The 19,316-nt window shown below is 53.2% G+C and overlaps 2 protein-coding genes across 2 annotated transcripts; both read right to left on the reverse strand.

The window, feature by feature from the left end:
* Positions 1–6,134: 6,134 nt before the first annotated feature.
* Positions 6,135–10,481, reverse strand: VOLCADRAFT_84244 (uncharacterized protein). Its single transcript, XM_002957909.1, has 6 exons — positions 10,201–10,481; positions 9,973–10,116; positions 9,736–9,886; positions 7,443–7,643; positions 7,063–7,325; positions 6,135–6,892 (listed from the first exon to the last, which is right to left on the reverse strand). Exons 1-6 carry the CDS (start codon positions 10,366–10,368, stop codon positions 6,428–6,430), a joined length of 1,392 nt encoding a protein of 463 aa, XP_002957955.1. The 5' UTR covers positions 10,369–10,481; the 3' UTR covers positions 6,135–6,427.
* A 5,955-nt stretch (positions 10,482–16,436) lies between these two features.
* On the reverse strand, positions 16,437–17,246 carry VOLCADRAFT_99076 (uncharacterized protein; the record flags this gene model as incomplete). Its single annotated transcript, XM_002957910.1, has 1 exon — positions 16,437–17,246. One exon carries the CDS (start codon positions 17,244–17,246, stop codon positions 16,437–16,439), a length of 810 nt encoding a protein of 269 aa, XP_002957956.1.
* Between the last annotated feature and the right edge of the window lie 2,070 nt (positions 17,247–19,316).

A 19,316-nucleotide genomic window follows, 5' to 3' on the forward strand; every position in this document is an offset into this window, starting at 1 on the left:
TTAGGGCTTACGCCGAGGCATCCCCTGCCGGCATCGTGTCAGTCGGGGGCGACTGCCATAACGCGTATATCGCAACTTATCGACCGCCTACCCCCGCTATGGACCATAGCGGCGATAGTGGCTATTAATGACAGAAACCATGAAATACCGCCTCCGCAAGAGGCCTGGAAAAGAATTGTCAAGAGCTTGGGATGGAGGTTTGGTCAAGTGTTACTGCATTTCTCTCAAGTAACGGTTAAGTTTGCGACGACTTTATTAATGGCACCTTCTTTACGAACGCTTGATCTAAAACATGAAGATTTTATTTTGGATGCTGTTGATATCGTCGTATCGCCGGAGAACTTGGCCAATACTTTGTTGGACTTCCGTCGTACTTTGTCGCGCATGTGGAGACTTCGGTGGGATAACGAGCATAAAGAAGCCCTTTGGCGGCTAGCTCTTGATGGTTTCCCTGCCTTTCCTATGCATAGGGCGCAACGTCAAAGAGGTATTCCTGCTGCTTTGTGCCCCTGTGGTGTGCGCATGCTTTGTGGGGATCGCCGGCATCATTTCTGGGACTGTACTGTCGCGTTGGCTCTTCGTGAAGCTCTGCAGAATGAACTTGAGTTCCCTGACCTTTCCAACCGGGCTAACCTGTGGTTGGGCATTCCACGGACCTCGGTTTGTGCGTGTGTATGGGAGGTTGTATGCCTCGCGGCCATCAGCTCACTCAATCTCGGTCGCCGTTTGTTGTTTAGGGAAGGTCTCCAGACCAACATGCCCAGAGGGGTGCAAAGTGGTCCTAATCCTCTAATCCAGGGGGTGGGTACCGGTCAGCAATCCTCTAATCTCAACAGGGGTGGACCACTTCTTATCCCTAATCCAGAGTGGTGGTCTAATCCATATCCTAGGGTCGGGGTTCTAATCCTAATCCTGTGGCCGGGTCCCAATCCCAATCCTGGGGGGGGTCCCAATCCTAATCCTGGGGCCGGACCGCAATCCTAACTCTGAGGCTGGGGTCCCAATCCTAATCCTCTTGGTCGTGTCGTAATCCTTATCGTGGAGCTGTTATCGTGTGACTGATTCGGTAAAACCTTAATTTTGGCTGGGGGGCCCAATCCTAATAGAAGGGTGCCGTGACACGGAAACACACAGTGCCATACAGGCGCGAGGCGATGGCAATGCAAGTGCGTAAAAAAACCAATGCAATTTTACAGCGGGTACATGATCAAACGAAGTAAAACTTGAAACATAAAAAGCAGGCTGACGAAGCTGCGCATCCTGGCCATTTCTGCAGTATCGTGCCATACGAAGAGTTTAAGCAGGGATACTGCGTCTAAACACCTTGATTCAAGCATCTGCAGATGCGACTGTGGGGCGGTCGAAGATAAAATGCACGTTGAGAGAGGTGATCCAATGGATCACCATCCACACTTGCAGCGCGCCAGAGATCTTCCATGCCATAAATACCAGGGGCTTTCACAGCTATGAAGCGCAACCCAATAAGCAGGACATCCCTCGCGAAACGATGTCTACGTATGATATTGAGCCAAAAGATGTTAACATGTGCGCATAACAATAAGCTCATTCATACAAAGCCCGAAGCCCGAGAATAAACAACAAGCAGGTAGAGCAAACACGTCCTTGGAAGGAGTAGCTGAGAGAGGTGATCCAATGGAACACCATCCACACTGGCAGCGAAGCAGAGACCTTCAATGCCATAAATACCAGGGGCTTTCGCAGCTATGAAGTACAACCCAATAAGCAGGACATGTCTCGTAACACGATGTCGACCTATGATGTTGAGCCAGTAATGTTAGCACGTGCGCATAGTAGAAAAATTATTCATAAAGTTTCCGACATTTAACCTACTTTAGCCAGTTCACATGCTACGTTACGTTGAAACTTTTTGGAAAAAGTGGTCGGTTCGGATGTGGTAACGGTACGTTACCGGTAAAGTGGACGAAAAGTCTAAAGTGACCAGGGGGGGGGGTCAATTTCGTCAAACGCTGACCCCTCGTACCGTTACTTGAAATGCGTCGCCAATTTCGCGAGTTATAACAAACGGCCAAGCCCAATCGCTTATAAAGACCACATACTTGACAAATTGTGCGCGCTTTGCACTCCGACTGAATTTCTAGTCACACCGCTGCCTTATATTATAAAAATGAACAAGGACAACGCCGCTCGTGTTGCTCGACCGCTCACGACCGCTTACATAGCCAATATGTAACCCACTGTAGTATCAGGGCTGAAGCCACCCGCGAAACGGCAAGTCGGCCGCACTTCCGGCGGCATGGGCCGCGCCGCGTCGGCCCACACGCTCAATCTCTGCCACTGAGCATTGAACATAAGATTATCAAAAATTTCATCCAGCGCGACCGCTAGGGCAAACGCCATCGCGGCTCGCGCGGAATGCAGTGCCATTGCAGTAGGCAGGGCTGCCAATCACCCTTCAAATATATATTGCAATTCTAAGGGGATGTTCTGAAGTTTTGACATGAAATGGAGATGGTTTTACACAGCTCGCGCCAACGAATACAACGTCGTCGTAATGTCCCGTGTGAACTGGGTGACTTTCTCAGGGCCACTTTTACCTAAAAGTTTTCGCAACGTAACGTAGCATGTGAATCCAGTATTAACCTACTAATATTTTATAAGGACGCATACCACGCGACTGCCTCCCTCAATGTCGTGCAGTTGGTTCCGGAGGAGGCGCGGACGCCATCCATACGTCTTCGTGTCTAGACCGTCCTCGTCAATTTTTGCAGATTGTTTTATCGCAATTTTACTGATCAGCAGATGCCTGTCAGAAGCATGGCTGGAGCTCCTGGAGCATATGGCTTCCGTGATCAGGAGCATGAGCGCACACATCACACGCGACATCACTTAGTATGACATGGCATAGCAACTTTCTAACCCAGTCTGAACGGTAGCTGGAGGGGCTGGGATTTGATAGTCCTCCTACATAGCAGTATACTAATTGCCAATCATTGCGGTGCCCTAATCTTAATCCAATACCAGTGTACTAATCGTAATCCTGGATATAGGTATTTATCCTAATCCTGGGGCCGGGTCCCAATCCTAATCCTGGGGCCGGGTCGCAATCCTAATCCTGGGGCCGGGTCCCAATCCTAATCCTACACTCGGGTCCTCATCCTAAACCTGGCCTCAACTTTGTATCCTAATCCTGCCCCTATTTTCGAATCCTAATTCCTGCCTGACCGGTACCCGAACCCAATCCCTAATCTTTGCATCCCTCTGAACATGCCTATATCAACGCCATCGCTTAACCGCATTACTTACGAGGTTATCTCTGACTTTTGGGCCCGTTTAACTGCTTTTGCGGCACGGGACTACTTGCCAAAACATTGGGAACATGAACCTCACAATCACCCTTTCTTATATGTCAACGACGCAGACATGGTTGTTTGCCGTTTACCGATGTACAATGACGAAGATTGAGGGCGCACGTCGGAGCCTCTATTTTCTGTTTAAGCGTACTAACTGAGGCCGTGTGTCCAGTGAAGTTAGTACGGCCTGGCCGAGTTCTTTTTGAATAAGGCCCACAGTGTTGTGCGGGAGGCGCTCCTATGGGCGTTGCACTCGACCCGTTCGGGGTCCACTGTAACAATCGCATCTTCGGTCTTCCAAAAATCGCACTTGGAAAGCTTGACACGTAACTGGTTTTCCTCAAGGACCTTTAACACCACCCTTAAATGGCGTGCGTGTTCTTCTGGGGTCTTGGAAAATATGAGAATGTCATCCAAGTATACCGTAACAACTCGGTTCAAGTACGGTGCAAAGATGCGATTCATCAAATTCTGGAAGGTTGCGGGGGCGTTCGATAGGCCGAAAGGCAATACAAGCCACTCGAAGTATCTGGGCCGTGAAAATCGATGCACCAGCTAGACGATCAAGTGTATCATCAATCCGGGGCAGCGATTGAACGATGTCTCTTCAGATCTACATTGGTCGCTCGAACCGATGTGTCTGTAGGTATCTCAAGTTCGTGTCATTCCTTGGTTAGGAAGCACGTCTAAACTCTAAGATATTCGTAGACTGTTCGTAGCTCAGTCTTATCAAGTCGTGCCTTAATCACGCAGCGATTAAGTTCTGTAACGCTCTAACGCGCTACAACAAGGTCTGACAACAGGGTTCTTCACCAGGGTACCCAAAAATTTCGGCCGTGTCCGAAACCCTCTGATTAACCTTTCGGGGCCCTCCCCGAAAATTTTCCTGTCAGCCGGAGAATGTTTTCGGGTACCCCGAAACTGTCTAAAGCGGTTTTCGGGGTAAAATTTAGCTGGATTCTATCGTTATATGCTAGGACGGCTGAATTAACAGGTGTTTGATTTTATTTTGGAACATAGCTCCTGGGAGAAATATTTCAGCAAGGATTTTACCCAAAGCAAGGCTATCTTTGACTTCATAACTGAAAACTCTTCCTGCAAAACGTCAAGTTCGCTGACATCGAAGGCAAACAGGCGGTTCGAGCTTGCCGAAGCCGCGAATCCCGAGGGAGATGCGGGGCACCTTCATCATCAGTTGACTCGGGCATGTTTAACTATGCATATGCTTAGATGTATGAAAACCCGTTGCCTGCCACCTGGCTCCTTCCTACCTGCTGTGAACAGGAAGGTGGGGTGTGTGTTGGCTATGGCTGCTGGTGGCTCTTGCTCCCGTGGTGCCGCCAGTGTGGTGTCGCGCTCCCTGTGGGTTGTGGTTTCCTCTTCCATCACCGTGGGGCCGGTCTGTGCCCCTAGCCCTTGTAGAGCTGCTGCCGCCGCCGTGGGGCCTGGCTGTTGCGGGGCCACTGGTGGCGGCTGCAGCGGCAAGGGTGGTGGTGGGGGCGGGGCCTGCAGCTGGGCTGGGGCCTGCATGATTGGTAGCTGCTATGGCGGCTGGGGTGTTTGCGGCCGTGGTAATGGTGGTGGCCACATTGGTGGTGGTGATGGCTGATGCAGGCGGCACGGGTGGGGGTGTGATATACGGCTGCAGCTCCGGGTTGAGCACCCTCCCCATGGGTGCAAGCTGGGGTCCTGCTCCCATGGCTGCCTCCATGCCCCACCTTGACCGCATCACGGCCGCTGCATACGAGGGCCCTCCCCCGTTTGAGGGGCCTGGTTGGCCTGGGGCAGCAACAGGCTGTGCATTACGGCCCTGCCGTCGCATTTGCTGTAGCTGCTGTGTCTGGCGCGCTTGCTCCTTCCTTGGTGGTGCTTTGCACGGCATAGTGAAGGGTCCCTCCGTTTACATCTATATTATTAGTCTGTGCAAGAAATCCCAAAAAAGGAGGTGCGGCGGGCACGGCCGGCCCTAAGGAGAATCTACGACCAGCCAATGGAAAGACCCTGCTCGTACCATCTATCATAAGTCCCATCACAACTTAGGCTGCAGCACCTTCAACCACTCCCACTACACGAAAAGACAAATCTCAGGTGGGCAAGCCTACATATGCGTTGCGTGAGGTTTGCAGAGCACCTGAGAATCTAAGTGTGGGCCCAGCAACGGTCCTTAAAATGCTTGAGCAGGAGTACCCGAACAATCAGGCGCCACGATCATGTTACTTCGACATCGCGCTAGATGACAAATGGGTTGAAATTTCAATGTCCTTATTTCAGCTGGCGGGCACAGGCTTGCCCTCGAATCGGTTGTTGTTCAAGGGATTCGGAAAGTATCCACTGTGAACCCCAATTTTATCCACTGTGACCCCAATTTCCAGTTCTGGAATAAACTTGTGGATGGTAAGGATAACGCGAAGCGTAGCGGATTCAGGGAAGAGGGTCGTGTCCTGCTCAACAGCATCCTGCATTGTGACGAGTTCGAAATGGGTGTAAGCTGCATTGACGATACTGGCCACGCGAGGATAGCAGTGCAGCTGGTTGGAAGCGCACCTCGGTACCAATCGCCGGGATAAGGCTGAATGGCTTAACACGGACCTTAGGGAAGCCGAGACAGGGTGAGGTCCGCAGTCCTTTTGGCTAGTTTTGACGGCAGGCTAGGAAGAAATTAGATGTCAGTTCCTAAGGCGTTTGATATCCTCCTTATGGGCTTATGTCATCTTTTGTGGTGGCAAGGCCACACAATACTTTCTCCTGGATTGCTCCAAGCATTGATACAATAGCTCTTGCCGCACGGTTGTATCACAGGCTCAAGTTGCAAGATCATTACATTACTAAATGTAATACAGGTGAGGAGAAAAGGAAAATCCCAAACAGGTGAACACAAACCTTCATCTGTGGGGGATATAAGAATCCCTTACAGCGCACAGTACAAGCTGGTCGAAGTGCTCCAATGCAGTACTCAGTACTAACAAAAACCTACTCTTACAGTCAACCTATCACATATCTTTCACAGGAATAATTAGGTATCCATCACATGTGACGATGTCTTCCAGCATTTGACACCCAGTTACTCACATGGCGATCGTACAACAAAACCGCCGCTACGTGTTTGGTGCTAAGAACCACAATGAAGACGTAGTTGTTGGAGTACCTTGTGTCCACCGGTCCGGCAGCTCTTCTTCAACCTGCTGTCCAGGCTGCTGTCTCTGCAGTTGATGCTGCTGCAAAGGCAACACATCAAGGCCCTGCACAGCTGGACGCCCTAGTCCTCGTACAACTGATGTCAGAGTTCCTGAACTTGTTCTAACTTGTGTTTCACAAGGCTTAGAAATAACACCTTCAATTAAGTGATTCCCTGAGGTCCCAATGAAGGTCCCTCCAGTTCCCAGGATAGGACTGCTCTGGCCTAAGCCCACCACCGCCCCCAGGTGGCGGTCAGCCAATGGAGCACGTACGCTAATCTTCAATGTGCCTATGCGGGGCATCATTTTTGTTATGCCATGGCCACTGCCATCCATGCAGCCGAACAGCGGGCCACTCCCACATGAGCTGCGCTCGATGAGCACCTGTACCCGGCACATTTGCAAAAAATTGTCAGGTGAGCTTGCCAGCATTTGTGTGGCACAGGGAAGTTTCAAACTCCATACGCAGAACGTAATGCAAGAGACTGACCCGAGGTAGACAATAGAAAGACAGTTAGCCCTACACGGTGCCTATGTAGTTATGATGCCCACACCTCCTCTAGCTCCATTTCGCCGCCATCCACATCATCGAAGGCAGGTACTGGCGCGTCACCAATGAAATCGCTCATTGGCCGTCGCGTTGTCCAGCGGCGGTACATCATGTAGAATACCAGTGGGACCGTGTACCAAGCAATTATAACGTCCACAGTGTAGTGTTTCCGGCTTGCAACAATGAGGATCGATAGCACAACACCCAGCAGCCACGACATAGCCTTCATGGCTCGAAGAAAGCCATATTCGTTATAGGCAAGGATACCTGTTGAATGCAATAGATAGTTGCAGTCAGTACCAATAACACGTAGTAGGTATGTAAGGCGCGAGTAAACCACATCGAGATCTTGAACCCACCCGACAAACAATAATTTGCGCGTACCAGTAAGTATAAAAGTTGTATGTGACGAGAAGATGAGGTCGCCACAACTCTTTGACACTTGGCGTCCAACATCCACGACTAAGTGTCCCGACCAGTGAGCAGGCCAGGGACGTCGCGCACTGGGCGCATTCGCTCGGCAATGGAAGCTGGGCCCTGGCAGCTGCGTGACGGAAAATGTCACGATACGCAGTGCCTGGCAGACTGTTGAGCAAAGAGGAATTAAGTGCAGGATCCAGGCACGGGATGTCAAATATTCAATGAACGTAAGCACATGATGAGTCTTCTATCGAAGTAATGCAAGTTTGGAGGTAAGCAGACGGAATGATGGGCTCGATTCACAAGGGATATTACCAAGTCCAACCATAATCACATGCACGCATGGAACGGCCCTCGATTGAAGTTGGAAGCGTGCAAGCCAACCGTCCCCAGATGGCATCAAATATTATAATATCCAACTATGGGGCTGTTTCCGCTTGGATTAAAAGTCACGGATGAAGGTAATCCACGCCAATCTGCCGGTAATCCACGAGAAATGTTTCATACGTCTGGACTAAGGAACGGAATGAAGTACAATATATGCCATTCCGTGTATAAAATGCACGAGTATTGCCAGACATTTAGTCGACTATCGGGCATCAACATGAAGGCCTTGTAGCACCTTTGAACGACACCCACGGTGTGGTGCATAATGCCGAACAAGAAGCGCAAAGCTTCCAGAAAACTAGGAACACCAACAGCTTTATAAAGGATAACCTTCCAACCTACCAATCAGGCTTTTTAAGAGGCGTAGTCAAAAGTGCTAAGCCGAGATTGTCAATTTGATACCTTGTGGCCACCAGGTAGCACATTTTCCCCACAAGTTTACGCGTTTAGTATAGGAAACTGCGCACATTTCATCGCATATCAATATATATTTAATCCGCGGAGCGAGCAAATACGGGCGGAAACTAATCGCGCCAACCTTAACCCGCCTAATCCGCGCGGTGTTTCCATATCCGACGGATTAACAGGATATTTCCACTTGGCCGCACACTAACTTTCCAACATTATCTTTAACGTGGATTTAGTGTGTGGCTATTGAATAGGTGTTTCTACTGAGCGCCCCGGAACCATACGACAGGTTCATATTAAGGCGCCACGCCATTGAAATAGTAAGAGTAGGGTGTAATTTAATGCGCAAAACAATGCAGTTTGGTAGACTAAATGCTGGAATGTGGCAATTCGACCAGTCCCCTCGGAATTTCACTGGTCAGCGGGCTATTTACGACTATGGATAAAGGAAAATAGAAAAGTCAACGAAGGACCTAGAGGAGGGAAAATGGCTGACTATAAATATTCCCGCTCGGAACTTAATGTGTCCACTTTGAAAGTTATCAGCAGGTCTGAGGCCCTGGTCAGGGCCTCAGACCCTGATAACTAGTGTGCCACTAATGCGGACTTAGTGTACGAGGCGTTTCCACTGGGCCCTTCGGTTATAGCACCTTTACACAAATCTTTTAGAGAGCTTTTAGTTTCTATAAATATATTGAACTAGTTTCTTATCGCCTGGGTGATTCGCTGAGCCAGGTGTGAGATTTTTAGTACTTAATGTTAATGTGCGGCCAAGTGGAAACTCCCTGTAAGGCTTCTGAAATCCAAGTGGAAATTCCCCATATGTTGAGCTTTACTATTTGGAACGCCCCTGTTAACAAATACATGAGGAATAGCTCAAATTGGTGGCATGCCTCGTTTTCAACCTAGTATGCTGGTTTGCCACCCAGTTCGTTAAGCACACGAACCCCTTCTTCCAGACCGTCGTCTGATCTGAACAACATCACCTTACTCTTTACAAGTTGTGAGTGGTGAAAATGAGTAGCCATGGACCGTGTCAGCTTCTTCTTTTCTTTATCCTTTTGATCAGGCCGCTTCAGGCCGCTTCTAGAGTAGGCAGAGAATGTAGCCGAAACCCAATTCGTAAAACAATTCGCGATAGGGCTTAGGCGATTCTGATCAGCCACTTCTTGTATCAATTCCTAAATTTCTAGGCGATAGCAAAGTTAAGCCAAGGCGGGCCAAATGCTTCCCCTACTTCTTACCACTGTCGTGTGCATTAGAGGACCGTGGGCGTCCTGGCTGGGCTTGACTAATCAAGCCCGGCATACCAACCTTGAACACCATTTAGGTGGCAAACATGTTCGTATGCTAGCATAATTGACACGGAATCCGACGAGAACCGACGCTACCACAAAGGGAATGGAAGCACTAAGAACTATTCAGGGCACGAATACCCCATGCCCCAGGGAATCTAACTTACCTACGAGCACCATTAGGAGGCGCGTCCATAAAACAACAGTGTAGAAGCGCTTGTCCTTACGGAGGAAAGGAGAAAAGGTCCACAGCACGAACATTGCGAAACCAAGCCCAAAAATAGTTTCGCTGACCCAATGATTGTCTGGACCAAGCTCCTATCACGGTGCGTGCAACATTTCCAAGCATGAGGAGCTCCAGTTCCTTTCTAGCATGTCTGCGCACGACTTCCAACTGGTCTTACCGGTGTGAGATCAAAGCCAACGTCATGCAGTGGCTCAACCTGGGGCTGGTGCATACGATGTGCCAGCTGCGTGAAAATGCCATGTACATATTGCATCACAATACCAAACAGCAGAACCTTCCAGCGTTGCTTCAAAAGGGGCCACTGCAAAAAGTAGAATTCCACTGCAAAGCCTGAAAGCCATGTACTTCAGACTGTGCCCGCGGGCGGCTGCGGACGAAGCCTCACCTCCACAACAACCTCAAGGCGGATGCGCCGCCACAACTCCAAAATTAGCCAAAAAAGAGAAGAGCAGCATTGTTGGACACGCGCAGGCCCAATACGGGGAGGGCTAAATTGCCTTCCCTCGTCCAGAGAGCCTTCTGTCCTCGGGGTGCTTGGCGCCTTATCTTCCATAGCCAGTACCCAAAGGGCATGACCAGTAACCAGCGTCAATATGTGCACGTACAGGCGATCTTGAAACGAACAACATATGAGTTTATAACTAATTCTGGCCTATGTCCTGAACTGGTCACTGATAGATATCTCAAGCGCAAATCATTTATTTTGCCAGCCAAGAGCTATGCCTGCTGTACAATTTGAGGTAAGCATGTTGTACACAACTGTGAGGCCCCTCACGGGTCGCCCGGCCGTCAGGGCAATGGATTCAGGACGATGACCTGGATCCACTTCGCCTTGCACTTTTTGATACAGGGCGATGGATGACGTACAACAAAGGTCACACTTGGCAAGAGAACATAAGCCTGCCAACTGAAAACAGTCCAGTATTTCTTGAATGAATAAAAGGAATAAAGGCTGGGTAAATGGTTATGGCCCCCCGCCTGCTAATGCCGTATTATTTTTTATCAGTTTGCTTTGCGTCTCACGAGCACAGACTGGTTTGTTGCTTTCTGCTATACGACGACTATTGGACATGCTTTCGTTGTCTGATATTAATGCTATCGTGTCAATATACCTTAGTGAAGTATGTGCAACGCACTTTTCGGCTGGCCACTAAGTGTCCGTATCAGCGATGTCATGTTTGGCAGTTCACTCATTTGGTTGACGCGGCGGATGGTATTTTTTGATTGGATATATTATTGCGCAAGCGTTCCTGCGCGTCTGGTGTTTGCAAGTTATGTTGTTGGTTGGGGTGTTACACTGTGGGCGGCTCGCCCCGAGAAAAGGACGAGCACCGGGGGCCCTGACCGGGCCGAAACACAGCGCAGGGGCAGACGCGCGGCTCTACGTCCGTCTGTTCCTCCGCGCGCGCCTCACTCCCTCACGCCAACCAGGACGCCCTCCCAGCCCATGGCTAGGCAACACAGCGGCGCAGAAGACTGCAAACCGAACTTAGCGAGAGACGCACGAGAGGCGCCACACCACCGCTGGGAGACCTAAACAAGCTATCTGGCCCCACTACGCCAGGCCAGCCTAATCGCGCGCTCTCGTCTCCAAATCAAGAACAAAGAGAAAACGCCACCGGGGGCAGGGACTCTACTCAAGGGGGTCCACTACACACTCAAAAAACCGGGGCAAGGTAAGACCTACCCACGTCAGGTACGGCCCCTCAGAAGACTCTCCTAGTCAAGGGCCCCTGCAGCCAGCAAGGTAAGAAATACATGGAGGACCACGGGCCTGAGAAGCCACACCACAAAAGCCAAGACGCGGTTGCACCAAGAAGACAAACACAATGTGGGCACTCGTACACTGGACCTTTAAGGCCAGCTGTTCACCTACCACTAGAATCGGACACCTACCGAGGACGGCCACCACTACCTCACCGATCCATTCTCAACCGAGGCAAGAAAAACTGGTCTGTATGGCAGTCTCCTCCTGGGGGTTGTGGGCTTCCCGCGGGGGGATGACAAGCCAGTGCGGCGCCCCGCTACAAAGCCCAAGAAAGGCACGGCTCACAGACGCTGCCTGCTCCCGCTTACCACACCGAGATCCCTCCCCTCCTGACCCTGGCCGGCCGGGACCAGCATCACCTGCTCTCCACCTCCATACCACTCTCCTCCACCGCTTTCCCACCTCTCCACTCCCGCAAGCCACCTACGCCGTCTCTACTCTGATGCCAGACAGTATAGAACCCAGTCCCCTCTCTTCGATGGGCCCCAATTCCCGGGGAGAGGGCATACACACGAGCACACAAACACACACAGCCCGCCTCCACACCTCCCCCTGCTAGACCACGTGACCCTCGGCTAGGACACTGCTCTCTTGCCCAGCCCTCCAACTGCCCAGGGCCTCCCTGCTCTCCTTGCTCCCTCACCTTTCCCACCTATCCCTACTGCTGGCTCTCTCACCCCCTCTCCCTCACTCTCCCTGCTCCCCTCCAAAAAGAGCCAGTGACTCGAGTGGAGTACAGCTATTTAGGCCGTGATTTCCACCGGTGCTGCACACCGCATCTGTTCCTCCACGACCCTCAGGATGGGGTGCTGCGGCCCGACTCTGTCCCAGCCGTGTCTGGGGGTCTCCAGCATCACGAACGAGTGCAGACGCGCCCAGAAGTCTGCCACCACCTGGGCACGTGCACGGGCCAATGGTGAGGCTCCTGCTGCACCCGCTGTTGCTGTTGCTGCCACCACCTTGCCCCTTCCCGCCCATGCTTCCTGCGTTGGCCCGTCATCCGCTGGGGTGTTTAGGGCGGGTCCCTCTTGCTGCACTGCACCTCGAGCCGGGGTGAAGAAGTCTGTGATGGCCTGCTGGCGGGATCTCTGCTGCTGAGGCTGCCCCATCATGGTTTGCACCTGCTGCTGTTGCTGTCACCGCTGCTGCTGCTGCTGTCCCGCCATTGCTGTCACCCCCATCCATCCCTGTCGCCAGGTTGCTGCTCGAAGGCAGCACCTGCCGACTTCCATGGCGGATAGCACCGCTAGGGTGATCACATCCCAGGGGCCTTGCTTGCACCCGGGTGGCGCTTGGGCAAGCCAGAGCTGCTGCCGGGTGGTGGTGGCCCCTATTGTTGTCTGTGTGTGTGGCAGGTGCCTGCCGATCTGCTCCTGTACGGCACATGCGACTGGACATTCCCAGGAGTGGTGCAGATGCGGTGGGCAGGGTCGGCCGGCGGCGCCCCCATAGGTCCCACACCCGCATGGCTCAGTGGGCATCCGGGCAAGATGTGTGTTACCAGGTAGGGGCACACCATCCACCGCGAGACGCCACATGGTCTCCTTGTTCTCATTCTACCAGCGCACCCCATGCCACAAGCGTGCCAGAGTTGCCTGAGAGCGGCTAAGCTCGGCAGCAGCATCAGGCTGGGCCTGGGTCTCGGGCGTGTTCAGGGCCTCATGCACAAAGTCGGTCATCAGGCATATTCACCGCTCGTTCACGTGCCCGTTTGTAGCTGTGTCGCTTGACTGACCATTAGGTGGCGGAGCGGCACAGCATCCGTCGCCCCAGGGAGGCGCCACCCCAGGCGCCCAATGATTATGGCCATCACTTGTGTGCAGTCTGGCAGTGTCACTGCCAGTGCTGATGGTTGCTGCTGGGGCCCCTCTTCCTCCACTTGTTGCTGCTGTTGCAGCCTGATCCCCACCACGCATGCTGCCTCCAGCCAGGCCGGGCTGATGTCGCTGTGCAGGGCTCCAAGAGCTGCAAGGGCGGCATCCTTGTCCTGCAGCTGGGCGGGGCCTGTGGCTGGGTCGAGGTGCTCATGGGTGCACGAGTGCCAAGCTGCTCCCTGGAGGGTGGTGGCTTGGTCATTGTTTGCCGCTTCCCACACCCGTACCAGGTCCCCCACCGTGCACAGTTTCCTACATGGTGTCAGTGCCGCGTGGTACACTTCCAGGCCTGGTCGACAGCTGGGGCCCTCGGTGCTTGCAGCATTGGTCGCATTGGGCAGCAGTGGGTTGCCCCATAGCACCGCCGCCCAGCACCAATCACCGGGTTCCAGTGGGGTTCTGCCAATGTCCTCCAAAGGCGGCAAGTGACCCAGTGGCTCCACGATACGGCTGATGTCTGTGGGAAGGTCGCTGCTGCCGAGCCATGGTCCCGTGGCCCAGGCGGTTGTCAGAGCCCAAGGCTGGAGTGCGGGGTGGTTGAGCTCCAAGTAGGCGGACAGCATGTGTACCCAGGGGTGTAGGCCCCGGGCCTCACTGTTGGTTGCCGCTGCCACCTCCTCGTCCCCGCCTGCTCCCCCAGTTACTTCCCCTCCCGCACCCCTACCTTCACAACCTGCTGCTGGCAGGGCTTGTGCAGTGAATCACACGGCCCAGACTGCATGGCGTGCGTGGATGTTCTGTCGGAGTGGAAGCAGGCCAAAACCCCCGGCTGACGGATGGCCTACTAGAAGGCTGTTGGGTACACCTGTGAGGCGCTGGCCTGGGTCTTCTGGGCCCTGTTGTCGGTCGACCAGGCAGGCCGTCAGTCGCTCGATGTGGTCCAGTGTGTTGTCCGGAGGTGGCCTGCCATGTGCCATGTGCCAGGTCACCGTCTGCAGGCTGTAGGTGGACGTGGCGGTGGCCCTGCCGAAGGCTGACAGCAGGAAATAAGCGAGCCGCTGAATCTGCTTGTAGGCTCCTGCCAGCATCTTGGGCCATTCGGGTTGTGGGGGTGTGGGCCGGTTGTCTACCGGCAAGTTCAGGGCTGTGGCGATGGTAACCACTTTGAATCCACCAGTTGTCTCCTGCTGCGGCTGTTGTATAGTGGCTGCTGCCGCTGCTGCCCACCTGCCGGTTGTGGCTGTTGCTGCGGCTGTTGTGGCTGCTGCTGCGGCTGTTGTGGCTGCTGTTGTTGTTGCTGGCTCTCGGCACCCACCCTTAACAGCTCCACCTTTTTCCACATTGAGGCGCTGGTCTGATGCCCTTGCGAAGGTCTCCATGGCTTCTAGGAACGACGGTACTGACTCCTCGCCCTCCAGCACCACTTCAGTGTCGTCCGCGAACTGGCAGGCTGTGACGCGGTCCTGGTCGTTCGGCCATAGTTTGACCCCCACATCTCGGCTCTGGAGCCAGCAGAGCAGGGCCTGGGCTATGAAGAGGTACAGCAGAGGCATGAGGGTGCACCCCTGTCGCATGCCTGCCTCCATCCCAACCAGTCTTGATTTGAAGCCTTTGTTGCTGAGCAGCAGCCGAACCCAGCTGCACAGCTGCAGGCCCGCCCCCATCACCTCCATCACAGCTAGCAAGAAGCCTCGGTCCACCGTGTCATATGCCTTCGCAAAGTCCAGGAATGCTAGGAGCCCCCAGCGGTTCTGCTTGTGGAGGAGGTGGGATAGGTGCCAGAGGAACATCACACTGGCACTGATGAGCCGTTTGGGGAGGAAGGCTGACTGCTTGGGGGTGATGATGCACCCCAGGGCCGGCCCCAGGCGGTTTGCCAGTACCTTGGCGAGCAGGCTATAGTCAGAGCACAGTCTTGTAATGCGGTGGTAGTTACCGGGTTGCTTGGGGTCGCCCTTCTTGTAGAGCACCGTGATAATGCCCTCAAGGAAACCGGTCGGCACCTGCCCCGTTGCGCCCATGGTGGTGAAGAGGCCCGCCATGGTGTTGCCAATGGTGGACCAGAATTTGCGGTATAGGTCGGCTGGGATGCCGTCCCATCCTGGTGCCTTGCCGGGCTGGCTCTTGACCAGTGCTACCTGTAGCTCCGCTGCTGTGATGGTTTTGGAGCCAGGCTGTTCATCTGCGTCTGCAGGGAGGTTGATGTTGGCCGCAGACAGCTGGGCTAGTACCTCCTGTCGGGTACTGGGGCTGATGAAGTCAGGAGCTCGGCTGATCTCGGCCCAGAAGTCTGCCACGACCTGTGGCAGTTGTGCTGGGTTGGTCACTAGGCGGCCGCTGTGCGTCTGGAGTGCGACTGGGGCAGGCTGCTGTTCGGCCACCTGGGCTTTGAGGAAGGCTGTCAGGGCAGGGCCAGTGGGCCAGTGCTTCCTTGGCTGCCATGCTGCCATCCTCTTGGTGTGCCCTAGCCAGCGTTGCTTGCTGCTGCAGCGGCTGGGGTACTAACTTCAATTAATAATACGTTGGGGGACTCTGAGTTTGCCTTATGGGCAGCTGATCAGCTGGCTTCAGTACGACATCTAATCGGCTTCATGGAGCTCTTCTCTTGGGCTGTACCGATTGATACAACATCGACGACTCATCTCAAGAGTCAAGTATTTGCATATTGTGCTTATCGTATTTGGGCTCTGTTGCCAGTCGCGGTTAGCAAGCATCGAAGTTCGGTCAATAAACCTAAAAAATTAAAAGAGATAGCATTTCAGGGCTCCACGTTCCGTACACATTGCAGGCCGATCGTTTTACAGGGGGGACAAGGGGTCGTTGCCAAGCAAGTTCTTGCGCCATGAAGTTAGTGTCGCCCCCGAGCTATTCATCCTCACAAAGCCGACCACATGCGGTTGAAGCGCGGGTCATGAAGGATATTCTCGACCTTATCGGTGATGTGCGTGTAGAGGTGCATCCTAGTGGAGGACTTGTGCTTGGCCATTGCACCCTTCAACATTGCATCCTCCTTCTTCAAGGACCCCGACATACTCAGCTTCACAAAAAGACCCTCGTTGAACTTAAGCCGGTGATGTTTGGTACTTTCAGCAAGTCCATGTATTCACAGATCGTTGGGAAGTGAGTGAAAGGCATGGCTTGGTACAGGACCATGTATGCGCCACAAAACAGAGCCAACAAGGGATTGTCGGCAACCTCAGTCATGGCCAGGTGCTTGTCAGTTTGCTGTTGCTGCTGATCCTGCGTGTACTGGTCTACAGCCGCTTTGTGGGAGTGGGAGGCCTCGTGCCGGGTGTAAGCTGAGCGATCCCAGTTCGTGTGGGAAATGGTGGCGTTACTCTCCTTATGTGTGTCGCAAAAGAAGCATATGACCGTCGTCGAGCCCTGAAGTGCATAGGCCCAGCTCTTGAAATCACCACCACAAGCGTCAGTCAGCCAAACAATGTCCTCGTTGGGATTATGAGGCCGCTCAAACTCCGGGGGGACACCGACGGCATCGATCTTATTGGTGGACTTGGTGCGCTTCCGTTGCGGGTTGGCGGTGGCATTGGGGGTGGCGGGGGGCAGGCGTGTTGCCGGCTGCTGTTTGGGAGCGGTGGTGCTGGGGTTGGTGGGCAGGAGAGGTGCTGGCTGCTGAGTGGGACCGGTGGCGGCGGTGTTGGCTTGAGTGCCCCTTTTCTTCTGTGGAGGAAGGGCCACGGTGCTGGCGTTTCCGGAGGTGGGAGGTGGTGGTGCTGGGAAAAGTAGACCTGGAGCTTCACCGGCGCTGCCCGATGGCCCAAGTAACGGCTCTTCCGCCTCAATATATGTTGCTGAGGGATCAGCAGTGGCTTTACGACAGGTCCGCATGCCGGCCAACGTGCGTTGTCGACTGCTGGAGATTTCTGCAAGCGTTCCAACCCACAGTGTAACGCCCCATCAATACAACACCACACCAGCAGCAACACCAAATAACAACACAATACAACATCAAAAACACCGCCACCAACAACAACACCAAACACACCACCACCACCACCAACAACAACAACAACAACAGCAACAACAACAAAGCAAATGTAATAATCGTTAAAACGCGACCGCAAACTGCCTTTGGCTGACCTCGCCGACCGCGGCAAAAACGGAGAACTCTCGAAAATATGTTTTGAGTTAATATAGGCCAGAATGGCAGAAAATGGGCAGGCGCGGACCTCCACACCAAAAGAACGTTCAAATGGACGGGCGACAGCCCCAGCTGCTCGCCCACAACCAAGCCGCGCCCAAGCGGAACGAAAGTATGTGGACACCGACATAATAATGGACACGATTCCAGAAGGAACCCCACTTTATATGGAACAGGACCAGGTTACCATGGAAATCCATTGGCCGGCCGGTTCCGACCCCGCGGACATACAAGCCCAGCTGCATGGACCAGTGGGCAAGGCCATTGTAAACAGATTACGGGCGATAATACCGCCCGTTGAGGCAGAGGGGCTGCTCGGGCCGTGAATCAGCAAATGCCCGCAACGCGCACTCCCCAGCGGCGTGAAGGTGCAAGAGATCAGCATCTTGATCCGGAAATGTGGTCTGGCAATCCTTACCACCTCGCCAGCAGTCCGGAGAGGACGGCTCCAGCTGGGGCCAGTCCAACTCCTACCCAGCAGCCCCCCGGTGGAAGTGGAGCTGCCCATCACGAACCTGTACAAGGCAGAACGGCCCTACTGGGAGGTCAAGGGGATCCCCACCAACCTGGATCCCAGAGCCATCCCTGGTTTCCTTGCCGTCTGCTACTCCACTTCATGGTTCCGGTGGGATGAATCAGACATCCATCAGCTGAATCCCACTCTGATGGCAGACACCTGGCGAGTCAAGGTGGCGCAGGACACCCCCGGTCTATCGGGTGAAAAACACTACGAACTCGGCAGGGCGGGGTTGGTAATGTTAGCGTGTAATAGCGGCGAGAGCCGACAGGTTACAGGACGGATTCACTCCAAGGACTGGGTTCGTTCCTCAGTAAGGAGCGTTAGAAGCGTAGGCTTCTAGAATCCCTCTCACTGGTATATCGTTAGATATCTAACCCAGGCTTCCTCCCGAGTATAAATACTCGTTGCTTAGGAGGCCGTAACAACTTCTATTGTACGACGTCTCTTCAGATCTACATTGGTTGCTCGAACCGATGAGTCTGTAGGTATCTCAAGTGCGTGTCATTCCTTGGTTAGGAAGCACGTCTGAACTCTTAAGATATTCGTAGACTGTTCGTAGCTCAGTCTTATCAAGTCGTGCCTTAATCACGCAGCGATTAAGTTCTGTAACGCTCTAACGCGCTACAACACCTGCCCCCCTTTCTAGACGCCTGCGTCCACGCGGCGCGCCGTCCAATAGGCATCAATAAGAGATCTGTCGGGGAAAGCAGGTTCTACAATCCAACTGTTATTCTCATGTCCATGACCAACCCATTTCACGAGATATCGTGTCAGGGTTCGGTTTCGGAGTTTCCGTTGATCATGATCTAGAATGCGTTCAGGTGTCCATACAGAGGTAGAACCTTCAGGTTCAATTCTGACTGTAGGTCGAGGTGGTTGTACGGTGCCATCAGATCGATAAGGCCGTATCAACGATACATGGAATACGTTATAGAAACGATATTCCTCTGGAAGAGTCAATCTAGCGGCAGCAGGATTGATCATCTTCTCAATCGTGAAAGGTCCAATCCATTTAGGCATCAGCTTCTTCGAACCTTTCTGGAGGGTTAAGTTCTTCGTACTGAGTAAGACTTGTTGTCCTTTAGTAAACGACACATCACGTCGTCCTTTATTCTCTTGCTTAATCATTCGATCTTGCGCCGCCATCAAAGCAGATTTAGCAGCAGCAAGTCTCTTGGCATACGTATCCAGAGGTCGGCAAATCCGGTGGGTCCTGCGGGTCCGTAACACAGTACCC

This window comes from Volvox carteri (assembly GCF_000143455.1).
Source record: "Volvox carteri f. nagariensis unplaced genomic scaffold VOLCAscaffold_82, whole genome shotgun sequence".
NCBI lineage: Eukaryota > Viridiplantae > Chlorophyta > Chlorophyceae > Chlamydomonadales > Volvocaceae > Volvox > Volvox carteri.

Bases quoted from the DNA above. Each gene is read 5' to 3' on its own strand.
- VOLCADRAFT_84244 (XM_002957909.1), bottom strand. From the start codon at position 10,368: ATGGAAGATAAGGCGCCAAGCACCCCGAGGACAGAAGGCTCTCTGGAC. The intron at 9,887-9,972 runs GTAAGACCAGTT...GCACCGTGATAG, and splicing joins TTGGCTTTGATCTCACACCG to GAGCTTGGTCCAGACAATCA. The intron at 6,893-7,062 runs GTGTGGGCATCA...TGCCGGGTACAG, and splicing joins GCGAAATGGAGCTAGAGGAG to GTGCTCATCGAGCGCAGCTC.